General features: G+C 45.2%; 2 protein-coding genes across 3 annotated transcripts; both read right to left on the minus strand.

Annotated features, from left to right (window-relative positions):
• LOC8082449 (transcription factor TGAL8) lies at positions 1,607–7,293 on the minus strand. 2 transcript variants are annotated; one of them, XM_002438634.2, is made up of 10 exons: positions 6,858–7,293; positions 6,134–6,240; positions 5,325–5,380; positions 5,051–5,185; positions 4,809–4,955; positions 4,319–4,399; positions 4,094–4,127; positions 3,717–3,991; positions 2,236–2,526; positions 1,607–2,088 (listed from the first exon to the last, which is right to left on the minus strand). In XM_002438634.2, the coding sequence occupies exons 1-10, from the start codon at positions 6,914–6,916 to the stop codon at positions 1,918–1,920; spliced, it is 1,356 nt and encodes a 451-aa protein (XP_002438679.1). In that variant the 5' UTR covers positions 6,917–7,293; the 3' UTR covers positions 1,607–1,917. The 2 variants fall into 2 exon arrangements, with proteins under 2 accessions (XP_002438679.1, XP_021304565.1); XM_021448890.1 differs by having other exon boundaries at positions 6,134–6,245.
• LOC8067651 (FT-interacting protein 1) lies at positions 13,268–17,340 on the minus strand. The gene is made up of 3 exons (XM_002438635.2): positions 17,099–17,340; positions 16,119–16,247; positions 13,268–16,027 (listed from the first exon to the last, which is right to left on the minus strand). The coding sequence occupies exon 3, from the start codon at positions 15,930–15,932 to the stop codon at positions 13,605–13,607; it is 2,328 nt and encodes a 775-aa protein (XP_002438680.1). The 5' UTR covers positions 15,933–16,027; positions 16,119–16,247; positions 17,099–17,340; the 3' UTR covers positions 13,268–13,604.

Below are 23,857 nucleotides of genomic sequence, written 5' to 3' on the forward strand. Positions count from 1 at the left end.
TTCCTCAGTTCCTCACATCCCTCCGTGCGCCAAAAGGAATAATCAAGGACATCGATCGGCAGAGGAAGAGATTCCTGTGGGCAGGTGTTGAAATGCTAACAGGAGGAAAGTGCAAGGTCAATTGGCCGAGGTCAGCTAGACCCAAATACTTTGGAGGCTTGGGCATCCTCCACTTGGGGAAATTCGCAAGGGCGCTAAGGTTGCGATGGCTGTGGTGGCAATGGTCACCAATTTTTGATGGTAGACTTGGGGATGAGACCCCATGTAACAAGACTGACAAGCTTCTCTTTGCCGCATCCACGACATTGACAATAGGGGATGGGAAAAGAGCGTTGTTCTGGACAAGTGCATGGCTTGACGGCCAGCAGCCTTGTGACGTTGCGTCACACCTCTTCTCCATTTCCAGAAGGAAGAATAGAACTCTGCAATAGGCACTCCGTGATAATAATTGGATTCGTGACATCAACCTTCAGCATCAAAGTTTCTCTGCCAAGCACTTAATTGAGTACACACCTATGGCAAGCAACCAGGCGCATAACTCTAAGAACGGGCACGCCAGATAGCCTTGCATGGAAATTGAGGAAAATGGAGAATACACAACATCCTCTGCTTACCACGCCTAGTTTGTTGGTGCAACTAAAAACATCTTTGAGGCACTCATTTGGAAACCTTGGGTGCCACCCAAATGCAAATTCTTTAGCTGGCTTGCGATTCAGAATCGAGTTTGGACCACAGATAGATTGGAAGCTCGGAGATGGCCAAACCAAGGAACTTGCGCACTATGTCGACTCCATGCAGAGACAGGTGCAAGGCCTGCACCTGTTCAGGGACTGCAGGTTCATGAAGCATCTGTGGAAGGAAATCTCCACATGGGCGCAAAATTCTTACCTGCACCCAAGTGCATGGCCGCCAAGCAACACGACCGAGGAATGGTGGACGTCGATATCAAATGCGCCGAGTACAAGTAGGAAAGGTCTACGTTCACTCATTATACTAGTATGCTGGGAGGTCTGGAAGGAGAGAAATGCGAGAGTGTTTGAGCACAGAGAGTCCACCAATTTTGTGGTACTTCAAAGAATCAAAGATGAGGCGAGGTTGTGGATCAAAGCACCTTTCTACATGCATCCAACGACATCACCAACATTTTCTCCCCTAGTTTTTGAGCTTTTGTTTCCTTGCTTTGTTTGCTTGTTTGTTTTTTGTTTCTTCTAGCTGTGTACAGAGCCCAGTTGGCTGAGGTTGTACAGTGCATGTCCGGGCGATCTCTTCTTTTTAATACAGCAGGCAGCTCTCCTGCCGGTTCGTTTCAAAAAAAATAAATCTCGAGATAGACGAAGTCACAATAGGCGTCTCGCTGTCGATGCACCTAGCTACCACTAAAAGAATAGTACTATTAAATCTTAGAATAAATCTAGAAAAATACAAACATCTGTCAGTCGAGGACTTGAACCCGGGTGGCTTATGCTTCTTAGAAAGGGCACTTAAGTATTTTCCATGTTATTAGCTATTTTTATTTTACGTTGGTGAGAATCTTTCTGGTCCGACATGCCATATAGTGCCATCACATCGCCACCGAAACTTGTAATGTAAACAAAGTCTACAGGTATATATGAATATCATATCACAATCATTTTCATTCAGAAGCGATGGTTCTCCCTTCAAAGTTCAAACACATATGTATACCTCACTAATAATTAATCTGCTTTGGAATTGTTGCAACTTTGAAAAGAGAACCACTGGTGCACTTCTATATGATACTATTTTGTATCTATAAATATCACCGATACATTTGCATGTGATGTATATAGTTTAACGCTTTCTATGTTACTACGTCATATAGGCTATATAGCTAAGCTAGTAGCTAGCCGGCCGCGTATGTATTCCATTTCCATCCCATGCCGTAGATCAGTTGTACGTCTACCCGGCCGGGCCTCTAGCCAGATTGGCCGTCCGGCTGGTGGTCCAGAGCGTGCTGAGCGTTCGGAGGCGGCAGAAGTAGTCGTCGGCGGCGATGAAGCAGCGCGCCGCCTGCCTCGCCGTCAGGATCTGCCGGAGTGCGTGCAACGCCTGCATCCTCAGCTCGTCCGCCTGCATGCAATTGCCGGCATTATTGCGCTAGCTAGGTTTGCGATGAGCAAGCAATGCATGGGTTGCGGCTGAAAATTAAACTGAATCGAAGGACAGACAGACAGACAGAAAATGCATCCATGCATGCATGGTCACCATATACTATACCTGTCTGAGGATGGTCCCGAGCGAGGCCACCTTGTCCATGGCGACGGCGACGTGCATGTGGCCCATCCCCATGTAGCCGGCCACGTCGGCCGGGTGGTAGAGCTGGCCACCGTACATCATCCCCGGCGGCGGCGGCTGCGCGTCCGAGGACACGACCTCGGAGAGCGACCGGAGCAGCGCCTCCAGCTCGGCGTCCAGCGCCTCCTCCGCCCGCCGCGCCGCCTGCTCCACGTCGCGTGCCCCCGCCGCCTGTTGCTCCGCCGCCAGCGGCTCCACGTGCCGGACCACGACCTGCGTGTGCGTGCATGTCGGCGTCCGTCATCGAAAGGGTTCCAGGAGCAGGTATTAGTATTAAGTAGCAGGAAAAGCGAAGGAGATGATCGATGATCGATCCAATCCCACGAACAAAAGCTGGAATAATAATCCTGGCGTTCCAAATTAATCTAAGCACGTACGCCATGACGCGATCATATATCTATCGACGTCGACAGCGACGGCGACAGCGAGGGAGAACGACGACGACCCCGGCGGCGACGACGACGACGACGTCTGAGACTAGCTCGTCGTCGTCGCGTGAGGCGGCGTGTCCATGGATCGATCGAGCTCCAGCGTGTGACACACTGACACCGCCTGCGCGGCAATGAAGCTGGTGGATCACCTCGATCCGCCACCTACTCCCGGCCGTGTGCGAGATGGTACGTGTATTAGATGGAGACTCGTTGACGTGACACTCATGCATGTACGTACGCAGGCGGCGTCTAGCGGCTTACTGTAGCACAACGACTTCTCTCTGGAGACGGATCGAAGCTTATTAGCTTACTACGAACTGTTCCATCAGCTAATACGGTGACGTCCCACCTGCTACCTCTAGCTCCTTACTTGCCCTGCTAATCCACTGCACCTAATCCCTGCTGGACCGATAATTGACTAATATACATGCATGCCATCAACTTTGTATATATAAGGCCTTGTTTAGTTCCCCAAAAAATTTGCAAAATTTTTCAGATTCCCTGTCACATCGAATCTTTATACGTATGCATAGAGTATTGAATATAGATGAAAATAAAACTAATTGCACAGTTTGGTCAAAATTGACGAGACGAATCTTTTGAGCCTGGTTAGTCCATAATTGGACAATATTTGTCAAATACAAACGAAAGTGTTACTATTTCTATTTTGCAAAAAAATTTGGAAGTAAACAAGACCTAAATATGTATGTACTTAGAAGGGATTTGGCATTGGTTGGTTGTGAGGTACGGTGGTCATGCTGACGTGCATGCGATCGAACCACGGTCACGGTCACACATGTCAGTGACGGGCATGCATGATGATCAAAACAGGTGTCATTTCAGGTCCGTACGTGTGTCATTATGCATGTATTCGTTGCGTGTGTACCTTTCTTGGTCTTTCGGCCGGTGGGTACGGTATTAGGCTATTAGCTAGCGGCAGATGATGAATTTTAGCGTAGTACTAGTAGGTACCTTGACGAGCTCGGAGGGGCGGAAGCCGCCGATCCAGAGGAAGCAGCGCTCGGCGGCGCCCTTCCAGAGGCCGGAGAGGAGGTGGAGCGGGTCGGCGCCGGCGACCCGGGCCTTGTGCCCCATCAGCGCGCCGTAGTGGGCGGCGGCCTCGTCCACGTACGCCCGCAGTTCGCCGTCCGGCCGGTGGTGCTCCTCCGCGGCGGCACGCAGCCGGGCCACCACCTTGCTGTGCTCCCCAAGCCACCGCTCGTACTCCAGGTTGAACAGCGCCGCATCTGCATGCACGTGCACGTGCAGCCCCTAATAAGCCTTCCGTGACAGTTGTTGATTCGTGAGCTAGTTATATATATGTCACCAGTGGCAAAGCAAAAGCAAACCTGGGCTTAGAGTTCCTGCACCCCATAGTGCACCCTATATATATGAAGAAATGATCGAAGAAGCATAATTAGTATTAGACAGTTCAGAATTAAGCAAAAAAATACATGGATTGATCTTTTGCAATGTTCTGTTTGTCATAATGACTGTGAACAAACTTCCTCTGAAAGCATTGTTATATATAGGATCTAAAATTAATTAGTCACCAGTTCTTCACCACACTTTACCTGATGGGTTCTTGCCATCTGCATCTCCTGCTCTAGCTGTGCCAACCTGATCCTGCCTGACTCTAGCTGCTGAATATAAGCCTGTTTCACACGCAACCAACTAGACATAAGAAATTATTCTCAAAAAAAAAACTAGACATAAGAAATTAAGTAGCTTCTATATATATTACTCAGTGCAGCTCATCTTCCTTCATGAAGATAGAGAAACGGAACTTTCAGAAGGAAAAATATATATGTATGTATGTGTAGTCCAAAACAACTATTTTCTTAGGTAGTAGGTTAACTTAACATCCTATAATATATGTCCAGTCTACTTCCCAATCCCCATCTCTTCGTTTGTCAATTGCCCTTTCTTGCAAGACTTTTTCTCCTCATGTTTTGAGGGTTGACTTGTCCTTCCACCATATTTTTTAATCAGTATTACTACTTAACGACGGTAGTAGAGGTCGTCATCATCATCATCAGTAAATGAATTACAATACATAATTACCTTCTTCCTCAGCCTGCTCTTCCTGGCGGCCTCCCTATTCTGCGCGAGCCTCCGCAGCGTCTTGGGGTCCGGCGTCCGGGGCCCCTCCTGATCCGAGCTCGAAGCTCCCACGGCGCCATGCTTGCCGCCAGCGGTGCCGCCTTCTCTCTGGTTGCGAATTGTGATATATAACAAAGCATTACATTTGCTGTAGACATGAAGCGTACGAGATGAGATTGATCGTATTGCATATATATAATTACCTTGATTGCTGCCTTGGAGCTCTTGCCGGCGGCAGCAAGCGGCCCGCCGCCTCCCATCAACGACGGCGCCTGCGAGTTCTTGGAAGGGGCAGCAGCGACCTGTGCTGCCACCACTGAAGAAGAAGCCATGGAACCCTGAATAGCAAGAGACGAATATATGAAGGGCGTATATAATATGTACGACGTATGGCATCATCATGAAGCAATCATCACATCTCTTGTGCTTTGAGGTAGCTAGCTAGCTAGTATAGGTCGTTAGAGCTTGAAAGGGTACCTTCGGGGATGGCTCGATATGATGCATTGGCTGGGAGGGGAAGATGTTGAGAGTCTCTGCACGCATGAAACAAGTCCCGCAAACATTAGAATTTTGTAGAGCACACAATGGCACTCGCACGCGCATACTATTGTGTTTCCTAATATGGATGGTTTTCTCCATGCGTGTGCGAAAAAAGATCCTCATTCAGATATAGGTGTTTTCATTTCACACGCAATGGTAATAAGTGGTAAACTGGTAACAATCGTAAAATGCTGGTAGTTAATGTCAGAAATTAATTGGGGAGAGGGTTGCTCAAAAAAATAGAAATTGGGGAGAGGGGGGAGAGTCGAACAATAATTGTTCAGTTGCCTAATTTTAGCATGACATTTTGAAACTATATCAGTTAGTGTTACGTGTCACTCTACTCCGACAGCTAGCTACGTAGTTGGTACTTAGTAGCTAGAAAATATTCTGAGAAACTGTGATGACAAATGAAGGAGTTTGGGATCAACTGGTGGGGAAATTAAACACATTGAGATCTGCAAATGATCGATGAGAGCTAAGCGGAAAGGAAAATCGAAGACTACTCAACACCATTATTTGGTTTGCACTTCTGGCTAAGCTATACAATTTAAACCAGTCATATCACAACGCTTACATATATATATGGACAAGTTTGTGATACATTAATTCGGAACTAATGGAATTTTGGCAATGGCATATTCCCTCAACATATATGTGCTTATAGTGAAAAGTGAGTAAGTGAACAAGCATTTGTCAAAATAATGAACTTTCTTTTGCAGAAATATATATATCGAGCGGCTTACGCGGTTGTTGTTCTTGAATTGATGTCTTAGCTTGCTGCCCATCAAAGTAGAGGAGTAGGGCTTGGTCCAGATCGGATGACATGTCATATCCTTCAGGATCCCTTCTCCTGCACTTTCACAAATGCAACGGAATATCACAACTGCTCTCATTTCTATTGAGTAGTTAGTTCCACAAGTTTAAAAGGGATTTAATTGAGAAGAGGGGAATAAATTAAAAAAGTAAGCAGTACAAAAATAATATATAGCTTCCATAGAGAGGATGAACTAATCCATTTTAGGTTGTTCACCCAAAAGACATAAATTATTTGTTTGGGAATATATAGCATATCATCAAAGAATCGATCGCTCTCCAACAGGAAGAACTAAAAGGAAGCAAAAAGAAGCGTGAGAGGGGAGGTAAAGCTTATTATTAGTTCATGGTCAGATCGATTTGATAGCAATCATTTACTCACAACACAACTTGAACTAGCTAACTTGAAGAAAAAAAATCATCGCATGCATGATGAAATAAAGACCATAAGAAGAACGAAGGAAATAGGGATCGGATCTCCTATCAACCATAGCAAACTTCTTCTGCTAATCGTGATGACCAGATAACAAGATTCTCAAGGGAAATCATCAACTATATAGAATTGAAAGAAAAAAAGTAACTCATACGGTGCAAATCAAGTTTGAGAAAAAGAAAAGGTCAAATCGAGAAAGCTAAATGGATGGGTTAACTTACATGCTGCCATGGAGGGATGAAGAAGCTTGGACCATCCCGGAGGTAGATGGATAAGCCATTCAGATGCTTCCTTGAAGACAGAACCCAGCTCTGAACTTGCTTCTTGGCCACTTCAGACTGAATTGACACATCTTGAAATGGAGTGAAACATCCTACCAGACCAAAAAGCAATCTTATGTTTCTTCTTCCTCTTCCTCGTCCTCTTCCTCTTCCTCTTCTTCACAACAGGGCTGCTATGATCGATGAACGGAGATAAACAAAAAGGAAACTGATCAGCAGCAGCCGTCTTTGTTCCCCTTTAATTTTCCTGTGCCTGATCGAAATCAGTTTGTGTGGCTTTTCTTCTGACCAGAAGGTAACGGATGACTTTTGGCTTGGGGATGGAGGAGTGGTTGTGCAAGAAATAGAAGGGAGCCAGTGGCTATTGAAAAGTTGGAAAAGCAACATGTCTTCAGACTTTATAATAAAGAATTAAGAGATGTGATCAAGTCTATGCAATCGGGTAGTTTTAGAGCGGTTTTACACTTGTCGTTGTTTCATATCTTTTCACATATTGACATTTCAGAGGGTGGATTTGGTTCAACTCTTTAAAAAAACCTATCTGATAGAAGAATGAGTCCAAATTGGCTCCATCTTTTGGATCTACTTGCATGGGTGTAGACGATTAAGTTCAAGAGCTATTCCATATTAAACCCAAAACATACGACAAATGAGAATAGAAAGGCCCTTTTCTATGCTTAATCTCACTGGTATGTAGTGCCTTGCCTATCTTGGGGATACAAATAGCTAGAAAATTTTTCTCTATTTAAAATTAGTTAAATTGATATATATCGAATTATTCAGTGGGATTAGCTTAAAAGACGAGTTTGTTTTGTTCGGCCCACTATCAAGGTTAGGTGTCATGTCATCCTCAAGCAGACAGATACATTTCCCTCTTGATTTAAGTTAATGTGTTAAATTAGCTAGACTTCATTCTGGTTACGGGACTAGCTAAGTACACTTGATCCCATCAGATCGAGAAGGAAAGAGCGCCACTCTCTTGCGCGCTCCATGGCAAATTGTTTTGTCTCTCTTCTTTATTTATTTTGTTAGTCGAACGTAACAGGCGATGCGTCCAACTAGCTAGCTAGTACATGTGTCGTATATACGGACGTGTGACTAAGCACCACTGCTAAATGAACAAGTGTTGTTGAACCGTGCCATTATAAATGTTAAGGTTTGAAGAAAAAAACCATTATTATTTGTCTATTTTGAATCATAGAATTACAATCCGATGTCTATCTGAACCTTTCCATTTTCTACGGTTTTAGCAACATTTTTTTCAAAAAGCGGAAAAAAACTTAGTTGGCTTTTCTTAACAAAATAAATGACCTACAAATAAATGATTAAATTTTTATATCAATACCCCTTTCATCTTCTCTATTTCTATACGCTATATATAAGAAACATAAACCCACAACAATGGCTTCTTGTGCCTTGCTTCATCAACGCTCTCCACGCTGCGGGTGACTCATGGCGAGAGTAGGTCACGAGGACTATACCTGGGCAACGGGCCGGCCCGGCACGTTGCCTAACGGGCCGAGGGGGCCCGTCGTGCCCTGCGGGCCGTGCCTTACCGGCCTGCGAGCCTGACCTCCGGCCCAGGCACGGGCCCGTGGGCCATTTTGCGTACCGGGCGGGCCCGTCAGGCCGGGCCAGCCCATAGCCCGTTGAACAATAACATATCAATAAACACAGATTTAAAAGCATATTTCAAACACATTCATCAATTCATCACTTCATCAGTATAAAGAACACATTCAAATACATATGACAGATGTAGAGAATAGATTTAGATATTAAAATGAGTTATTTTATACAATGTTGTTATTTGACGGACCGGGCCGTGCCGGCCCGCGGGCCTGAAGTGCGGCCCAAGCACGGCCTGCAGCCCCGTGCCGTGCCAGCCCGAGCCCAATGACTTTCGGGCCGGGCCGGGCTAGGGTCGGGCCAAAATGACGGGCTTCGGGCCGTGCTCACGGGCTCGGGCTGCATGCCCAGGTATAACGAGGACCACTAAGAAGGGGTGGAAGTTGAGGATGGCATCATACTCCCTTAGAGGCGGTGACGCAGGTTGGGGCAGGTTTGCTACAATGCTGCTCGAAGCTCTGAAGGTCGGCTGGCAGCCGGGGCGAAGCTATGTTGAAGACCGTGGGTGCTCAGGCACCCACCAAAATTTGAAAAATTATTTTTTTAAGGGAAAATTTTGAAAAATTATTATTAGGAGTAGATTTTCATGAATCCATTGAGGGCGAAGAATGAAGGAAGAAGATGACCAAGAAGAGGGCATTTTAGTTCATATAAAATTATTGTGCATGTTAGTGGCCTGCACATGGGCCCAACGGTGACCAGAGCATATATAGATTGTGGACCATGGTAGATCTCACGTAGACAAAAAAAAAAGTATAATAGCATAATTCCAAATAAACAAATAGCAGTAGTGTTGCTCATTACATTTATAATGGAATCATTCTAGTTAACCCAATAAACGTTAGTTCTTGTAAACTAATTTTAAACCAAAATCATTCATTTAAAAAAGTTATATAGACGTAAACATCCATAAACACGCATCCACACGCTCCCTCCTAAGAATACACATGTACACACGCAAATTCTATCCCATAGACATCCCTAGAAGACTAAGATAACATAGATGCTTTGTTGCTGGTGGACACATTAGTAACTGAAAAATAATACTATTAAATTCTAGATTAATTTTAAAAAAAGAAAGCACGAATCTATGGAGCTCCAGCAAAGAAAAAGTAATCCTTCGAAGACAGGCAATATATTTTAGCGAGCATGTGCATGAATGGTTGCTGCCGAATTTCTGAAGAAACTTCTGGTGCTCAGTTCAGCAATTGATTGATTGAATTGCTTGAGCTTATCAGCATGGTTTATCATTATATAGTATTTTTCTCTTGTAGCAAATCACGAACAGTACCTTTCAGCATCAGCATAAGCTAAATTTCAGCGAAACGGTAATCATAGACTTTGATCTCAGTCCACCTCCTTTCTGGCATGCTATATAGCATTTTATTACGTATTTGGTTAACCTCCAGCTTCATCGATTCTCCGGCTGAGCCAACAAGCATAGATTTTTTTAGGGATAGAAAGTGCTGTTTTTGGAAAAGAAAACAAATTTAATGCAACAACTAGAAATAGTACTGAATCTAAGGAGTCCTGCAGGTTCAGAGTTATGAATTCAGAACAAACAATTCTAGAGACTTTCTGCAGACACCATTCATATTAATCTTGCATCAAAAAAAAATCCCTGGCCTGCAAGCGGAAATGAAAAGAAATCCAATCTAGGCGCCGTCCATGAAGTACAACAGGGCCGTACGAACCGTGAACATTCAATTCAAACAGGAGAATCCGAATACGACGTACGTATGGCAAAGGCATGGTAGCGGCAGCTGCAGTGCAGCGACCAAAGATCACGACTCTGACAGACAGTGATCGGGAAACCAATGCTTCCGTCCTACACACACATTCCTGGGACTTTCGTTCTCGAAACAAAAATGCCCCGTCATCTGCTAACTTTGACATTGCGACAAGGAACGGACTTTGAAATTTGAAACACCCGGACTTCTTGATTTAGTCTAGTTTTGAGTTTTATGCCTTGACCATCACTAGACTGATTTGGCCATATGTTGCAAAAGAAAAGAATTTACTAGTATTCTCTTCATTTCAAAAATTATGTGTAATCAAAATATCTTAAATTTAATTAAAACTATAAAGAGAATTACAAAATTTATGACATCAAATAGATATACTATAAAAATATAATTAATAAAAAAATTAATAATATTTAATTATATCATAAATGTTATTATTTTTTATATAAAATTAATTAAACTTGAGATGTTTTGACTGGAACGAATGGAGTACAATGAAACGAAACACTCTGAAGAACTCATTTGCTTCGGACTGTGAGAACACTGTGATCCAGTTTTTTTCAGGATGAGAGTACAGTACTAGTACTAGTAAACCACTGACGACAACCTAGGAGCTCCACCATTTGCCTTTGAGATAAAAAATCAATTCTCTAATAATGTTTTGTTTAGTTCACCCAAAAACCAAAAATAATTTTTCAAGATTCTCCGTCACATCGAATCTTGCAGCACATGCATGAAGCACTAAATATAGACAAAAATAAAATTTAATTGCACAGATTACCTGTAAATCACGAGATGAATCTATTGAGTCTAGTTAATCCATGATTGGACAATAATTGCCAATAAAAACGAAAGTGCTACAGCAACGAAAAGCAAAAAGTTTTGAGAACTAAACAAGGCCTAATACATTTTTTCCTTACTATGGTAAAATATGTAAGTTTGATAATACTTACCTTACTAAATAGTTTTATTATTAAATTTTTCATAAACTTTATAATACTCTCTCAATCCTCAAATAAATCAATTCCTACCGTCCGTATAAGTCAAACTATCTTTAAGTTTTTTTTAAGATCTAGTTACAAACGCAGACGCTCACAAACACGAGCGCACACTCACCCTTTATGAACGCACTTACGCACACCCTGCCCCTCTGCGAGTTGGACTGCCAAATCTCGCTATCGACAGGCACGTCGCCTACCACTAAAAGCATAGCACCGTTAAACGCGAGACCCCATGTGAAGCTGGGGATTTCAACTCAGGTGATCAGGTTTCACCAAAAGAAACTCAACTAGTTAATCTATGATTGACGTATAACATAAAATGAGTATATTATGAATATATATTCTATGGTATATATCTAATGATACTAACTTGATGTTATAAATCTAGACTAATTTTTATTAAAGTTTAAAACAATTGACTTAAGAAAATTCTATATATCTATTTATTCAGGGACTGAGATAGTATATTTATTTGGTGCGTTAAATTTTGGATATTTTAGTCGAAAACACTATTCTGTTTTAGATGAGGTAATATCGAATTTGGAACCATATAGAGTGGCTTTAGAGGTAGTCTATGCTTATTAATAAAGTAGCAAAATTTCTAGATATAAATTTTTTGTCCTACCCCTATTATCGAGTCGTGCTCGGACAGCAGCTATGCCGAGCTATCTTATGTTTCTCCGTTGGTTGACGCTGGAGTATGGAGGAGGATACGGTAGCTCGATGGCCCCAAGATGGCAAGATCTATGAGATTTTGTTGTGCTAAGAGAACGAGGCTGAGGTGGAGGTGCTGCTCCGAGACGTGGATCTTGCGGCGGCAGTGGCACGGTCGCGATTCACGAGAGATGCATCACTGGAATCGGGAGATGCGCGCTTGCCAGCCACTGAGAGATGCACGACTAGAGCGATGCGCCGACCATGAGCCACCAGGGGCGAAAGCAATAGTGGCGGCGGCGGCCACCCCCTCACGAGTCGTTGCGCGAGCAACAAGGTCAGGAAGAGGAAATGCTTTCGGCCTCATGATTCATGGATTTCTTCCATATGGAAAATGAAAGAAAACGGGCTTCTGTCTCCGTGTAGGTGTGCTTCCAAAGAGCACGGCAGATTGGCATAGGGAAAATCGTCACTCGACGTGGGAAAGTCACGGGGAGATCTCGTGCTGCCAAAGTAGCCCAAAATGTTTGTCACCAAACTCTATCTGTTCTTAAATATTTGTCACCACAATTTGCGTTTGGCTCGATTTTATAGAAAATGTGTAATATTTTTATCTCCAAATAAATTTATTAAAAAAACTAGATTTAAATATCTAATTATTCAAAGTTATTTCTTAGGAAGCAAAAACAAAACGAACATTTAGACCTTATTTACTTCCACCCCAAAACCTAAAATTTTTCAAGATTTCTCATCACATCGAATCTGAACCTTATTTACTTCCACCCCAAAACCTAAAATTTTTCATGATTTCTCATCACATCGAATCTGAATCTTTAGACGCGTACATAGAGTATCAAATATAGATAAAAATAAAAATTAATTACACAATTTGATCGAAATTTACGAGACGTGAGCCTAGTTAGTCTATAATTCCACAATAATTACCACAAACAAACAAAAATACTACAATGTCATAAAATCACAAAAATTTTCCCTTCCAAACTAAACACACCCTTAGGGATGGACGGAGGGAGTACTTGCAATCCTGCAGGCCTTCAATGAGCGTTCTGAAGAAAAGTGCAGCAGCTCCGTTCGGGAAGGCATTGCCGCTGCACCGTGGAAATTCAACTTTGACATCACCTAAGTTCAGAAGTACAACAACCTGCCTCAGCTTAGATTGGCACCCAATTACTTCCCTATTCAGGGTCTCCCCTATTCATAAATCGCCTGGAATTCAGATCAGTATTTCCCAAGTAAAAACTGAAATCAATCAAGCATCAAACTGATAAAATGGACTGGAAACCAAACCACACGATGCACATGCAGCAGTAGAGAACCACGTTAGCTGACAGCACTGCCGCTGAACAAATAGGTAAAGCAACAACTAACGCCCGGAGTTTCCAAGCATCACACATGCATGCATACCTAGCCATCACAGTCACACATCATGCGTTCGATTGTTACAGGAAAGGTTCACAACCATCTGAATACATAACCAACCATGCAACAGAGAGAAGCTACAAAAGTACCGAAGGTACCTAGCAGTTCATCGTTTTCAGATACACTCAAGACAGAGAGTGAGAGAGAGAAACCATCTGCGAGCTGCAATCGACAGGTGAAACCACCAAGCCAGCAATGGAACCAGGCACCTGCAGCACCTACAGCATGCTGTCGGTCCTTGCCGGCAGACGCCTGAAGAAGTTGAGCGGGACGGATGGCATCCTGTGGCGGAACCTGGGGTGCCTCAGCACGTACAGGCCTGCGAGGAAGACCACGACGCGGAACGGGGTGACATACAGGACGATGGCGGCGATGAAGCAGAAGACCACGAACAGCGCAGTGGCCCTTGGGTCCCTCCAGCTCAGCAGCGACTGCAGCCGCTCGCCCTGCGTCGCAAGGTCGCCGACCACTGTCTGGATCCTCCCCGCAACGCTGCGCAGCCTGTCATACCGCATCCGCACGATGTCCGGCGGGCGGGAGGTGGGGAAGGTGTCAAACTCCTCATCGAGCTCATCGGGGTGGGCAGTCTCCGCGTGGGAGAGGCGGGTGTCCATGTGCGGCGGCTGCCTTGGCCGCCACCTGTAGTACCACACCCCGATCAGGAACAGGTAAAGGAAGATTGTGGGCAGTATCAGCTCTGGGTACAGAACCAGTATCACGAAGAGGACATGGATCAGAATGGTGGTCAGCGGGTTCCTCCAGAGACAGATCTGATCGAACCACTTGGCCACTGCAATCAGAGGGCTCAGGACACCCATGATACGGAAGAAGTTAGCCTTGCTCTTTCTCATGCTCCACATGTGCGAGTCAACGTCAAGCATGTACTCCACGATTTCCTTTCGCAGTGGTGGCTCTGCACGGCCCAGCCTTGTCGAGACAATGTTTGTGGCTTGGCGCCTCAGGTTGTCCACCTGTATCACGGACAATGGGTGCACATAGTGCATCTTGGGCAGCAAGGGCTGTGAGTACAGATGCATCATGTTGAGCAGTGATGAGCATGTGAAACGGACAGCAAGCTGCACCTCACCCATCTTCTTAACGCCACCAGGTGTCAGAACAATAAGAGGGTATGAGTGGGTATACACCCGATCAGTTTCAAGCGTCGAGAGGCGGATGCGGACCTTCCCAATTCTGGTATCCCTGGCACCATTGGCCTTTTCCCCGCCATTCAGGTGGCAATTGTCAAATACACCAATTGTGATCACAGTGCATGGATCATACACTTCCCAGGTATACTGTTCATTCCATTTGGGAGTGAAACTGTCGATTATAGTCCTAGTACGCACCCATTTCTGTCCATACTTTGCAACACAATAGGCATCAGTCGTGCCACGCCCATCCTTGGTCTTCATTGGCAACAGGCCCTGTGCTGTCAAGATACCCAGCTCAAGAATGCCAATGCTAGGTTTCCACAGAGGTTTTGCAGTTGGCCTTAAATCACTACTGTAATGTGTTGACTCATCCAAGACATGATATCCACCTTCAAGACAAATTCTCAAGTGAATCCGGCTTGAAAACTTGGTCTCTTTCTTCTGCTCACCATCAATAATCACATGCTTCTCAAGGGGATACCACTGGCTGGTTAGCAACCTGTGATCCAACCTCCGGGGTACATGCTGCAGTGAAATGATTGTCCTTCCAATTACTTCATCCTTTCCTGGGGCCACCCTGTCCTCTACGCTCAAAATTAGGTGCTCCTCAAATGGCTCAGCTGCGACAAACATCAAATCTTCATTCCACATTGGATTCAAGGTCCGGCTCGCTAATACCCTGGTTCTAAGTACTTGGTTGCCTAGCATTGCTTTGACATAAACCTCAGGGAACCTGGTCTTGTCATTTGGTATAAGATCCTGAGCTTCAATGACATTGACACGGAGATACCAAAGCTTTGGAGTAAGATACACTTTCGATCTAATGCTTGCAAGACCATCACCAGGGACAGACGCTGCATCAGAATGCCATGCTTCAGGGAATGCTTCATCAGCTTGAGTACCCATCCAAACAGCCAACATCAACTCCCCCTTCACCTTGTGACCATTTCGGTCTTCCAACCGATACCATTGTGGAGCCAATGGACTATCAGGTGGCACTCTCTTTGGGACCTCATTCAGATCAAACATAACACGCCCAATGAAGTCATCCTTGACAAGATCCTTGTCCTTGACCACAATCTCCACAACCGATGACTGAATGCGCTCCTTTGAGAAGGCAAAGACCTGATTCCACTCTGGGTTGTTCTTCTTCTCGAAATGCCGAGTCTGGCCCTTATAATTTCCTAGCTTCACCTCAACATATGGGTCACAGCTCCCAGTGATGTCCTTGTTTGGAAGTTCCTTTGCTTTTACCACTCTTACATAAAGGTACTGCATCTGCTCAACCAGGTCATAGGTGGTGGTGAGTTTGTCACCAGCAGCTGCACCACCAAGGTGAGGTGAGGTCTCCTTCAAGGAGTACTCCTCCGGACGGAGTGGTGGCCTCTGCATCATCTTGAACGAAGACAATCTTCCACCAAACTTCTACTCACTGACTTGACAAAGTGCCAAGAAATCCCAGCTGTCCACTTGTCCTAGACAAGCTAGAACTGCACCAAAAGTAAACAACTAGCTTTAGATAGCTATTACAAGGAAAGAGCACTAATGAACAATAATATGAAATTGAGATGGAACTACTACCTCTGCAATAAACTTGTCAGGCAACACAGCTACGAGCATTTTGAACATTTCCTCATCTTGCTCTGTGGGAGGAAACCATTCGACTTAAAGAAGAGAATGAACTCTACATCACCAGTCTGGGGGAAATACCTGCAGCAAGTATGAAACTGGAATGAACCAACCAGGTAGTGTAAAGGAACTGCATTTTACTCAATATAAGTCCCGCCTGAGAACTGCAGCCATCTGACTTCAGATATTCAGTAAACATTGCAACAGCCGGATAGCGACTAAGCGAAGCACTACCAAAATAGAAAGAAAAAAACCCTGAAAAGTCACCATCTTAAAGAGCTGCGCACCAAACCAAAGGAGTTTAGTCCATCGTAAAAAACGAAACAATCTAAAACAAACTAGACTCGACAGCTACTACAGAGATAAACCAAAGGGTTTGTAAAGAAGTAACCATTTTTTTTATTTAGGGGAAAGAAAAGGAGTAAACGGAACTAAGCACACATGGAAGTTAAAACTAATAACAGATCTAAAAACACCATCGAGCAAAGGATCCAGCATCCTCCCCAGCATTGCAAGAAGCCAATAGACACAGATGGGATGGGCACCAATAATTACACAGCTTTATTACCTTTTCCAACTCACTAGCCTTCTCTTTTTCGGCCTTTTTCCCCCACTACCGTCCTCATCTCAACGATGACCTAGGAAGCAAAAATCCCAGATCCCACGCCATTACCATCCTAAACAACTCAAAAAGCACAGAGAAACTAAAGGCTAAAGGCCTAACCGCTTGAACCACGCGGCGCTATGCCGGCCCAGCAAGCGCAAATCCCGCAGCTAACCCGGAAAACATGAACGGGGCAAGGAACTGCGGTCACGGCCACCGGCATTACCATTTTCCCCCAACAGGCTCAAAGAAAACAGTAGAATGAAACCAACCACGGGGACAAAAAAGACTCAGAGAAAAAAAAAGCAGGGATCTTTGGGCTGCTTACCGACGCCGGCGGGCTGATCTCACGCGTAGCGGCGGCGGCGGCGGCGGCGAGGACCCAGAAGCTTCGGCGGTGGAGAGGACGGCGGATTTGCGTAGGATTTTTCGGCCTTTTTTCTTGCGAGCAAAAACAAAGGCAATGGGAGAGGAGTGAGAAGAGAGAGAGATGGGGAAGGGAGCAGAGAGTACTAGAGCGGCGTGGAGTGCTCGACGAGGACGAAGTGGAGTCCAGAGCGTGGGAGGTTTTTTGGTCTTGGGGGGAGCGGAAAAGCCCCCCTCCCCCGGACCCCGGTCGGCGCTTTTCCGCGGAGGCCCTCGGGCTTGGCACGATTTCGGTGGAAGGACCGGCTGTGTACCTAGGATTCCGTGCCAGCTCTATCTGCATTGTCGTTTTCCTGTTGCTTTGCTCTGGGTGGGCGTGGGCGTGGGCTGTGGCAACGAAACCCCTCGGCACTTCTCCTTCCGTGTTAGAAGGGGCGGCTGTTCCGAGCGGTTCCTTCGTGTGCATTGTAGTGACAAATTATTTTTAATCTTTTTGTTTTAAAACAAATTAAAAGATGGTAAAATTATTTTTTTTTCACGGTTCCTTTGAGGATGTAGCAAGACGCGTCCAAAAGTTTTCAAAACCCACTTTCAAGCTAAACTTTTTTAGTAAGATTGGGGAAAAAGTACTGTTCTTAAAACAACTCTCTACCTCAATTTTTAGTCTTTCCGCACTTGAAGAAATAATGCGAAAGAATAAGTAATATGATATGGTTGCCAATACAGATAATATGAGAGAAAAAAGTATATAAATAATTAAGTCATTTATAAATACTCCTCTTTGTGTCATATGAGTCCAGATCCCATATAAGACATGAAGGGTATAAGATGTACTAGATGAAAAAATAATAAAATTTTAGCTCTTTAATACTAGATATAGAAAGAGATGGAAAAAGATAGATAGATAGATAGATAGATAGATAGATAGATAGATAGATAGATAGATAGATAGATAGATATTATTCTCTAGAAAACTACTTAAGTGGGCTGATTAACTATTGAAAAGTGAGATTTACAACTTTTTTTATTATAAATATACCATAATGTTCCACGCGCCGCATTTTATATCGCATACGCCATTGCCACATAAATTCATTTGGATTTGATCGATTTGGTGTTGACGTTCTAAATTGGAGCATGTCATGTGAAAAGGTTTACGTTTTATTTGCTTGAACTTATTAAGTGAATTTGTTAATTTTTCTCTTACAACAAATCAGTCAACAATATTTTCTATCATGATTTATTAGCCAAACGAACAAGACGTTATTTGACGAGAGCAGCTATACTCTTTCGCTATACCATCTTCAGTCCTGGTCGTGATCGAGTCGTGAGTGACGTGTGTGTAATGCGTTTGTTTCGGTACATGGTTGCCGAAGTTGTTCAGCACGTACCAGCTGCAATCACCTGTGACCATGCTAGTACGTAACATCACAAGGCATATATCGAACGCCAGAAATACGCAAAGAAAAAAATCCACCGACAAAAAAAAAAGGGTAGAAAGAAGAAGAAGAAGAAGAAGGGACGCGTCCAGCCAACTGCCCACTGCCATTGCCGTGGTGTAGCAACAGCAAAACGGAAAGCCAAAAGCCATGCACGGATGCGCCGGGCGTAACGAATTAGGCGTAGCACGGAGGGCCTTGGCGCAAACGCTCCGTTACCGGCGGCCCCCACGACCATCATCCACGAGAGAGCACTCGAACTCGATGGTGCCCCGCCGCCCCCCACGCGACAGTCTGGAGGGGCCCGCTGTGCATATTCGCGTGGAGTGGATTTTTTTTTTTTACCCGTTTCACCCCTCTCTCTCTCTCTGTTTTTGAAATCTGGATGGAACCGAACCGGGCGTGCGCTCGCGACGAGGCCGGGCGTGCGCGGAGCAACCGAGCCGTTGGACCGCGGTCGGGGCTCGGGCACGTGCTGCTGTTGCCCCCCTGTTGCCGCGCGTGGACCGAGCCCAGACGCCCCCGCAGCCCGCAGCCAGCTCGGCGGGGGCGCGGCGTAGGGTTTTTGGCCCGGGGCCTGTAAACACCGGCGCGGCCCGAGAAGGACACGACCAGGTCCGTCACAGGAAACACCATAATTGTTCCCTAAAAAAACAATAATAACAACAAACAGCATAATTTTTCTACTGCAAGTGAGAGGGAGAGAGCATCGTTCGGCAGAGGAGGGAGAGAGAAGTGTGCTCAAGGACTCTTCACTCCTCCTCCCTCTGGGCTCTCAATTGGAGCACCGGACTCAGTTGAGGGCCCAGAGAGAGGAGGAGTGAAGAGTTCTTGTTTGGTTTTGATAATTGAATGACAACTTAGGTAGATTAATAGTATTTATGTGAGATACACAGAAGATTAGTCCACAGGTGATGATGTAATGATGGAGGAGCTTATTGCACATGAGACATAACATGGAGTCATGTGACCAAGGTGAAGAAGATCAAGATGAGGCTTGGCTGATGGACCGGTTGCAAAAGTGAAGGACAAGTCAGAGGCTTTAAAGCGAGGGACCGTGTGTGACGGTAAAGCTTGAGCAAGACTTGGCGTCGATGGACCAAGGCAACAGTGAAGAGCAAGTGAGGTCAAGATCGATGAACCAATACGGTCACGCGATGATATGAAGTGGATGATATCATTTGGTGATTGGTTGGTGCATGTGTTGCATCAACATTAGAGGAGATGGAATGGAAAGCGCAAGGCAAATGTATAACCTAGGGCTTTTCCATTTCATCGGTCATAGGTGTGTAGAGAAGTTTATGACCGGATTTAGGATAAATGGTCGTACTATCAAGAGGAGCAAACTTGTTTGCATATCGGTCATCTAGTGCCACTTGAGCGATCTAACTTTGCATACGTGTTAGGATCGAGTAGAGTGGCAGATGAGAGGCTAACTCCTTTGGGAAAAAATGTTTGTGAAATGCTAACACACATGCACATGGTGGTGTACACTTGGTGGTGTTGGTATATTTACAAAGGAGGTAGAGTTCCTAGGGTAGAGAGGGGTTTGGGTTTCTCGGTGCTTTTAAGAAAATTAAGTGTATATTTTCTATTACGCCGGTGGGAAATTTAGAGAAGTTGCGAGAGTGTCACCGGACGCACTGCGCGGAGGCACCGGACGCTGGCCTTTATTGTCCGGTGTACTGTCGGGTCTGACCAGAGAAAGCAGTGTGCACCGGACGCACCAAAGTGAGTCCGGTGCTCAGCGTCCGGTGTGCGGGCGTTTTGCGACCCTCTCTACGCATGGATCCGTTGAGCACCGGACGCTACTGGTGCTCAGCGTCCGGTGACCCTGCGGGTTTGCGGAGCTCTCGAGTTCGGTGAGCACCGGACGCGTCCGGTGTGAACCAGCAGAGCGTCCGGTGGTGCTGTGTCAGGCGTGAACGTGTGCTAGCCGTTGGCGGCAACGGTCGAATTCAAACGCTAGTGTCATGTGGCTGTTTTTGGAGCACCGGACGCATTGTTCCAGCGTCCGGTGGCTCCATGCAGTGAGTCCGGTGCCCACGTGTTTTGCCCAGTGAAGGAGCAACGACTAGTTTCTTGGAGCTATAAATGGAAGTGGTGGCCGGCCACGGCTAGTGTTAAGCACCCTTGAGACTTAGTGTCCATGCTTGGGGAGTGCTAGGAAAGCCTCTAACTCACTTTTGCTTAGAGTGTGAATTAATAGCGAGTGAGTGATTCTAGTGCGTTGAATCGAGAGATTGCATAGAGTGGCATTAGGTGTTCGTGTTGCAAACCGGTGATTCTTGTTACTCTTGGAGGTTGCCACCTCCTTGGCTTGTGACTCCGTCGAAACACACAAGGAGATTGAACGGTGCTCTGGAGAAGAGATTGTAAGGGGTACGGTGCTCGCCCCACGCGGATCGCGAAGAGCAACTCTAGTTGAGCAAGACGTGAAGAGCGACAAATGGTCCGGCCGGGTCAAGTGCTAGAGCTTGTGGTAAGCACTCCACGTGGAAGAGTGTGACTTGCGGATCACCACTAGCAAGAGGACCGATGAAGGGTCGAGATGGCGGACTAGAGGGGGGTGAATAGTCGTTTCTAAAACTTATTGCGCCGGCAAACCGAAATAAATGCGGAATTAAAACTATCGGTCTAGCCAAGACTACACCCCTCTATCTAAGTTCTCTAGCACCCTGTAAAAGATCCTAAACAAGAAAACAAGGTGCTTCCTTAGCAAGAGCTCATCTAACCAATTCTAGGAGCAAGGTCACACAAACCTATGCCACTAGTACTTTGCAAACCGGGGAGCTCCTATACAACTAGTAAGCAAAAGCACGAAGCTCCTAAGCTCACTAGCAAGCTCAATAACAAGGCAACTAATGCCAAATTAGAGAGCGCAACTTACTTAGTTACACAAACTAAGCAATGTGACTAATAAGGTTACACAAACCGAATTAGCCATATAAGGGAACTACTTCTAGCTACACAAGCAAGAAGGTAACTAGCAAGCTACACAAGCTTAACTAATTACAAAAGCAACTACACGAGCACAAGTATATAAAGAATGTAAATACAAGCTTGTGTAAGGCGAATGCAAACCACCGAGAAGAGTAGACAATGTTGACACGGTGATTTTTACCGAGGTTCACTTGGTTGCCACCAAGCTACGTCCTCGTTGTGGCGATACACCCACTTGATGGATCACGAGCTAATTGGCATTCCAAAGCCAAACCCTCAGCGGGTGCTGCACATCCACTCTCAAGATGGGGATCCTCCAAGCCACAAGCAATCCACTAGAGTTGCTCTTTGCGATCCCCGCGGGGTGAGCACCGTACCCCTCACAAATCCTCCTCCGGAGCACCGCACAATCTTCTTGCGTGCTTCAAACGGAGCACAATCCACCAAACCGTCTAGGTGATGGCAATCACCAAGAGTAACAAGAAATCCCCAATCACAAAGATTTCCTAGTGCCACCAAATGCAAATCATGAAAGCACACACTAGGCTCTCACTCCCTCACTCAAAATAGCACCAAGCATGAGAGGGAGAAGAAGGGGAAAAGGTGGATCTTCAACCTCTCATCCACACCCACAAAGGGCTCTCAATCTCTCTAAGAAATTTCAGCTCAAATCCATAGGAGAGAGAGAGGAGAGGAGGAACCCTAACTTGCTTGCTCTCCTAAAGTGAGAAAATGGGGAGAGAAGTGAGGAGGAAGAGGGCAGCAGCAGCCCCAAATACCTCAGCTCGCGCTTCCAACGGTCAGATTCAGCCTCGCAGGAAATTCCAGTGCGGGTAGGAAATAATTCCAGGCGAACACACTTTTGACCGTTGGCGTGGGTTAGATCTGAGCTCAACCGAAAAATTTCCAGTGCGGGTAGGAAATAATTCCGATCGACCCCTCTCTATTGCAAGCACAAACACTAGAATATCCAGGTAGGGCAGTGAATAATTCCGATCGACCCCTTGCTGTTTTGGCAAGACTACTAGCTCAGTTTTTCCAACTCAAACCCCTTTTAAAGGTGCTAACTTTCCCACGAAGTACCAAAAACAATTGAGCACTTAGGTTAACATTTTCACAAATAATTTTTAGGGCTTTCTCAAGTATTCTCACCACGTCACTAAGCGCAATGCATATGCAAATGAGACTCACACTTAGTGGCACTAGATAACCATTGTAACTAAAGATTTCCCCTCTTTATAGTACGGTTATATATCCTAAATCCGGTCAAGCAATTCTCTAATCAACTTAGACCGGTGAAATGAAATGCCCTATAGGTTATACCTTTGCCTTGCGTATTTTATTCCATCTCCTTCGATGTTGATGCAACACATGCACCAACCAATCACAAATGATATGATCCACTTCATATCATCACATGACCGTATTGGTTCATCGATCTTGACCTCACTTGCTCTTCACCATTGCCTTGGTCCATCGGCGCCAAGTCTTGCTCAAGCTTCACCATCACACGCGGTCCCTCGCTTCAAAGCCTCTGACTTGCCCTTCACACTTGCAACTAGTCCATCGAGCCAAGCCTCATCTTGATCTTCTCCACCTTGGTCACATGATTCCATGTCATGTCTCATATGCAATGAGTTCCTTTATCACTACATACCCACCTGTGGACTAATCTCCTGTATATCTCACATAAATACTATTAGTCCACCTAAGTTGTCACTCAATTACCAAAACCAAACAAGGACCTTTCAACCGACGGCAACCTTGAAGCTTGTCTCAACGGGGACGTAGCTTGGTGGCAACCAAGTGAACCTCGGGAGAAAATCATCGTGTCAACATTGTTCTTTCCGTTGGTTTGCAAGTCCCTAACACAAGCTTGTTCTTACATTCATACACTTGTGCTTGTGTAGTTGCTCTTGTAATTAGTTAGCTTGTGTAGCTTGCTAGTTACCTTCTTGCTTGTGTAGCTAGAAATAGTTTTCTTGCGTGACTAATTTGGTTTGTGTAACCTTGTTAGTCACATTGCTTAGTTTGTGTAGCTAAGTAACTTGCGCTCTCTAATTTGACATTGGTTGCCTTGTTATTGAGCATTGCTAGTGAGCTTAGGAGCTTTGTGCTTTTGCTTACTAGTTGTGTAGGAGCTCCCCGTCTTACAAAGTACTAGTAGCATAGGTTTGTGTGACCTTACTCCTAGAATTGGTTAGGTGAGCTCTTGCTAAGGTAGCACTTTGCTTGCTTGCTTAGGATCTTTTCAAGGTGCTAGAGAACTTAGATAGAGGAGTGTAGTCATGGCTAGACCGATAGTTTTAATTCCGCATTTGTTTCGGTTAGCCGGCGTA

This window comes from Sorghum bicolor, chromosome 10, assembly GCF_000003195.3.
Source record: "Sorghum bicolor cultivar BTx623 chromosome 10, Sorghum_bicolor_NCBIv3, whole genome shotgun sequence".
NCBI classification, from domain to species: domain Eukaryota; kingdom Viridiplantae; phylum Streptophyta; class Magnoliopsida; order Poales; family Poaceae; genus Sorghum; species Sorghum bicolor.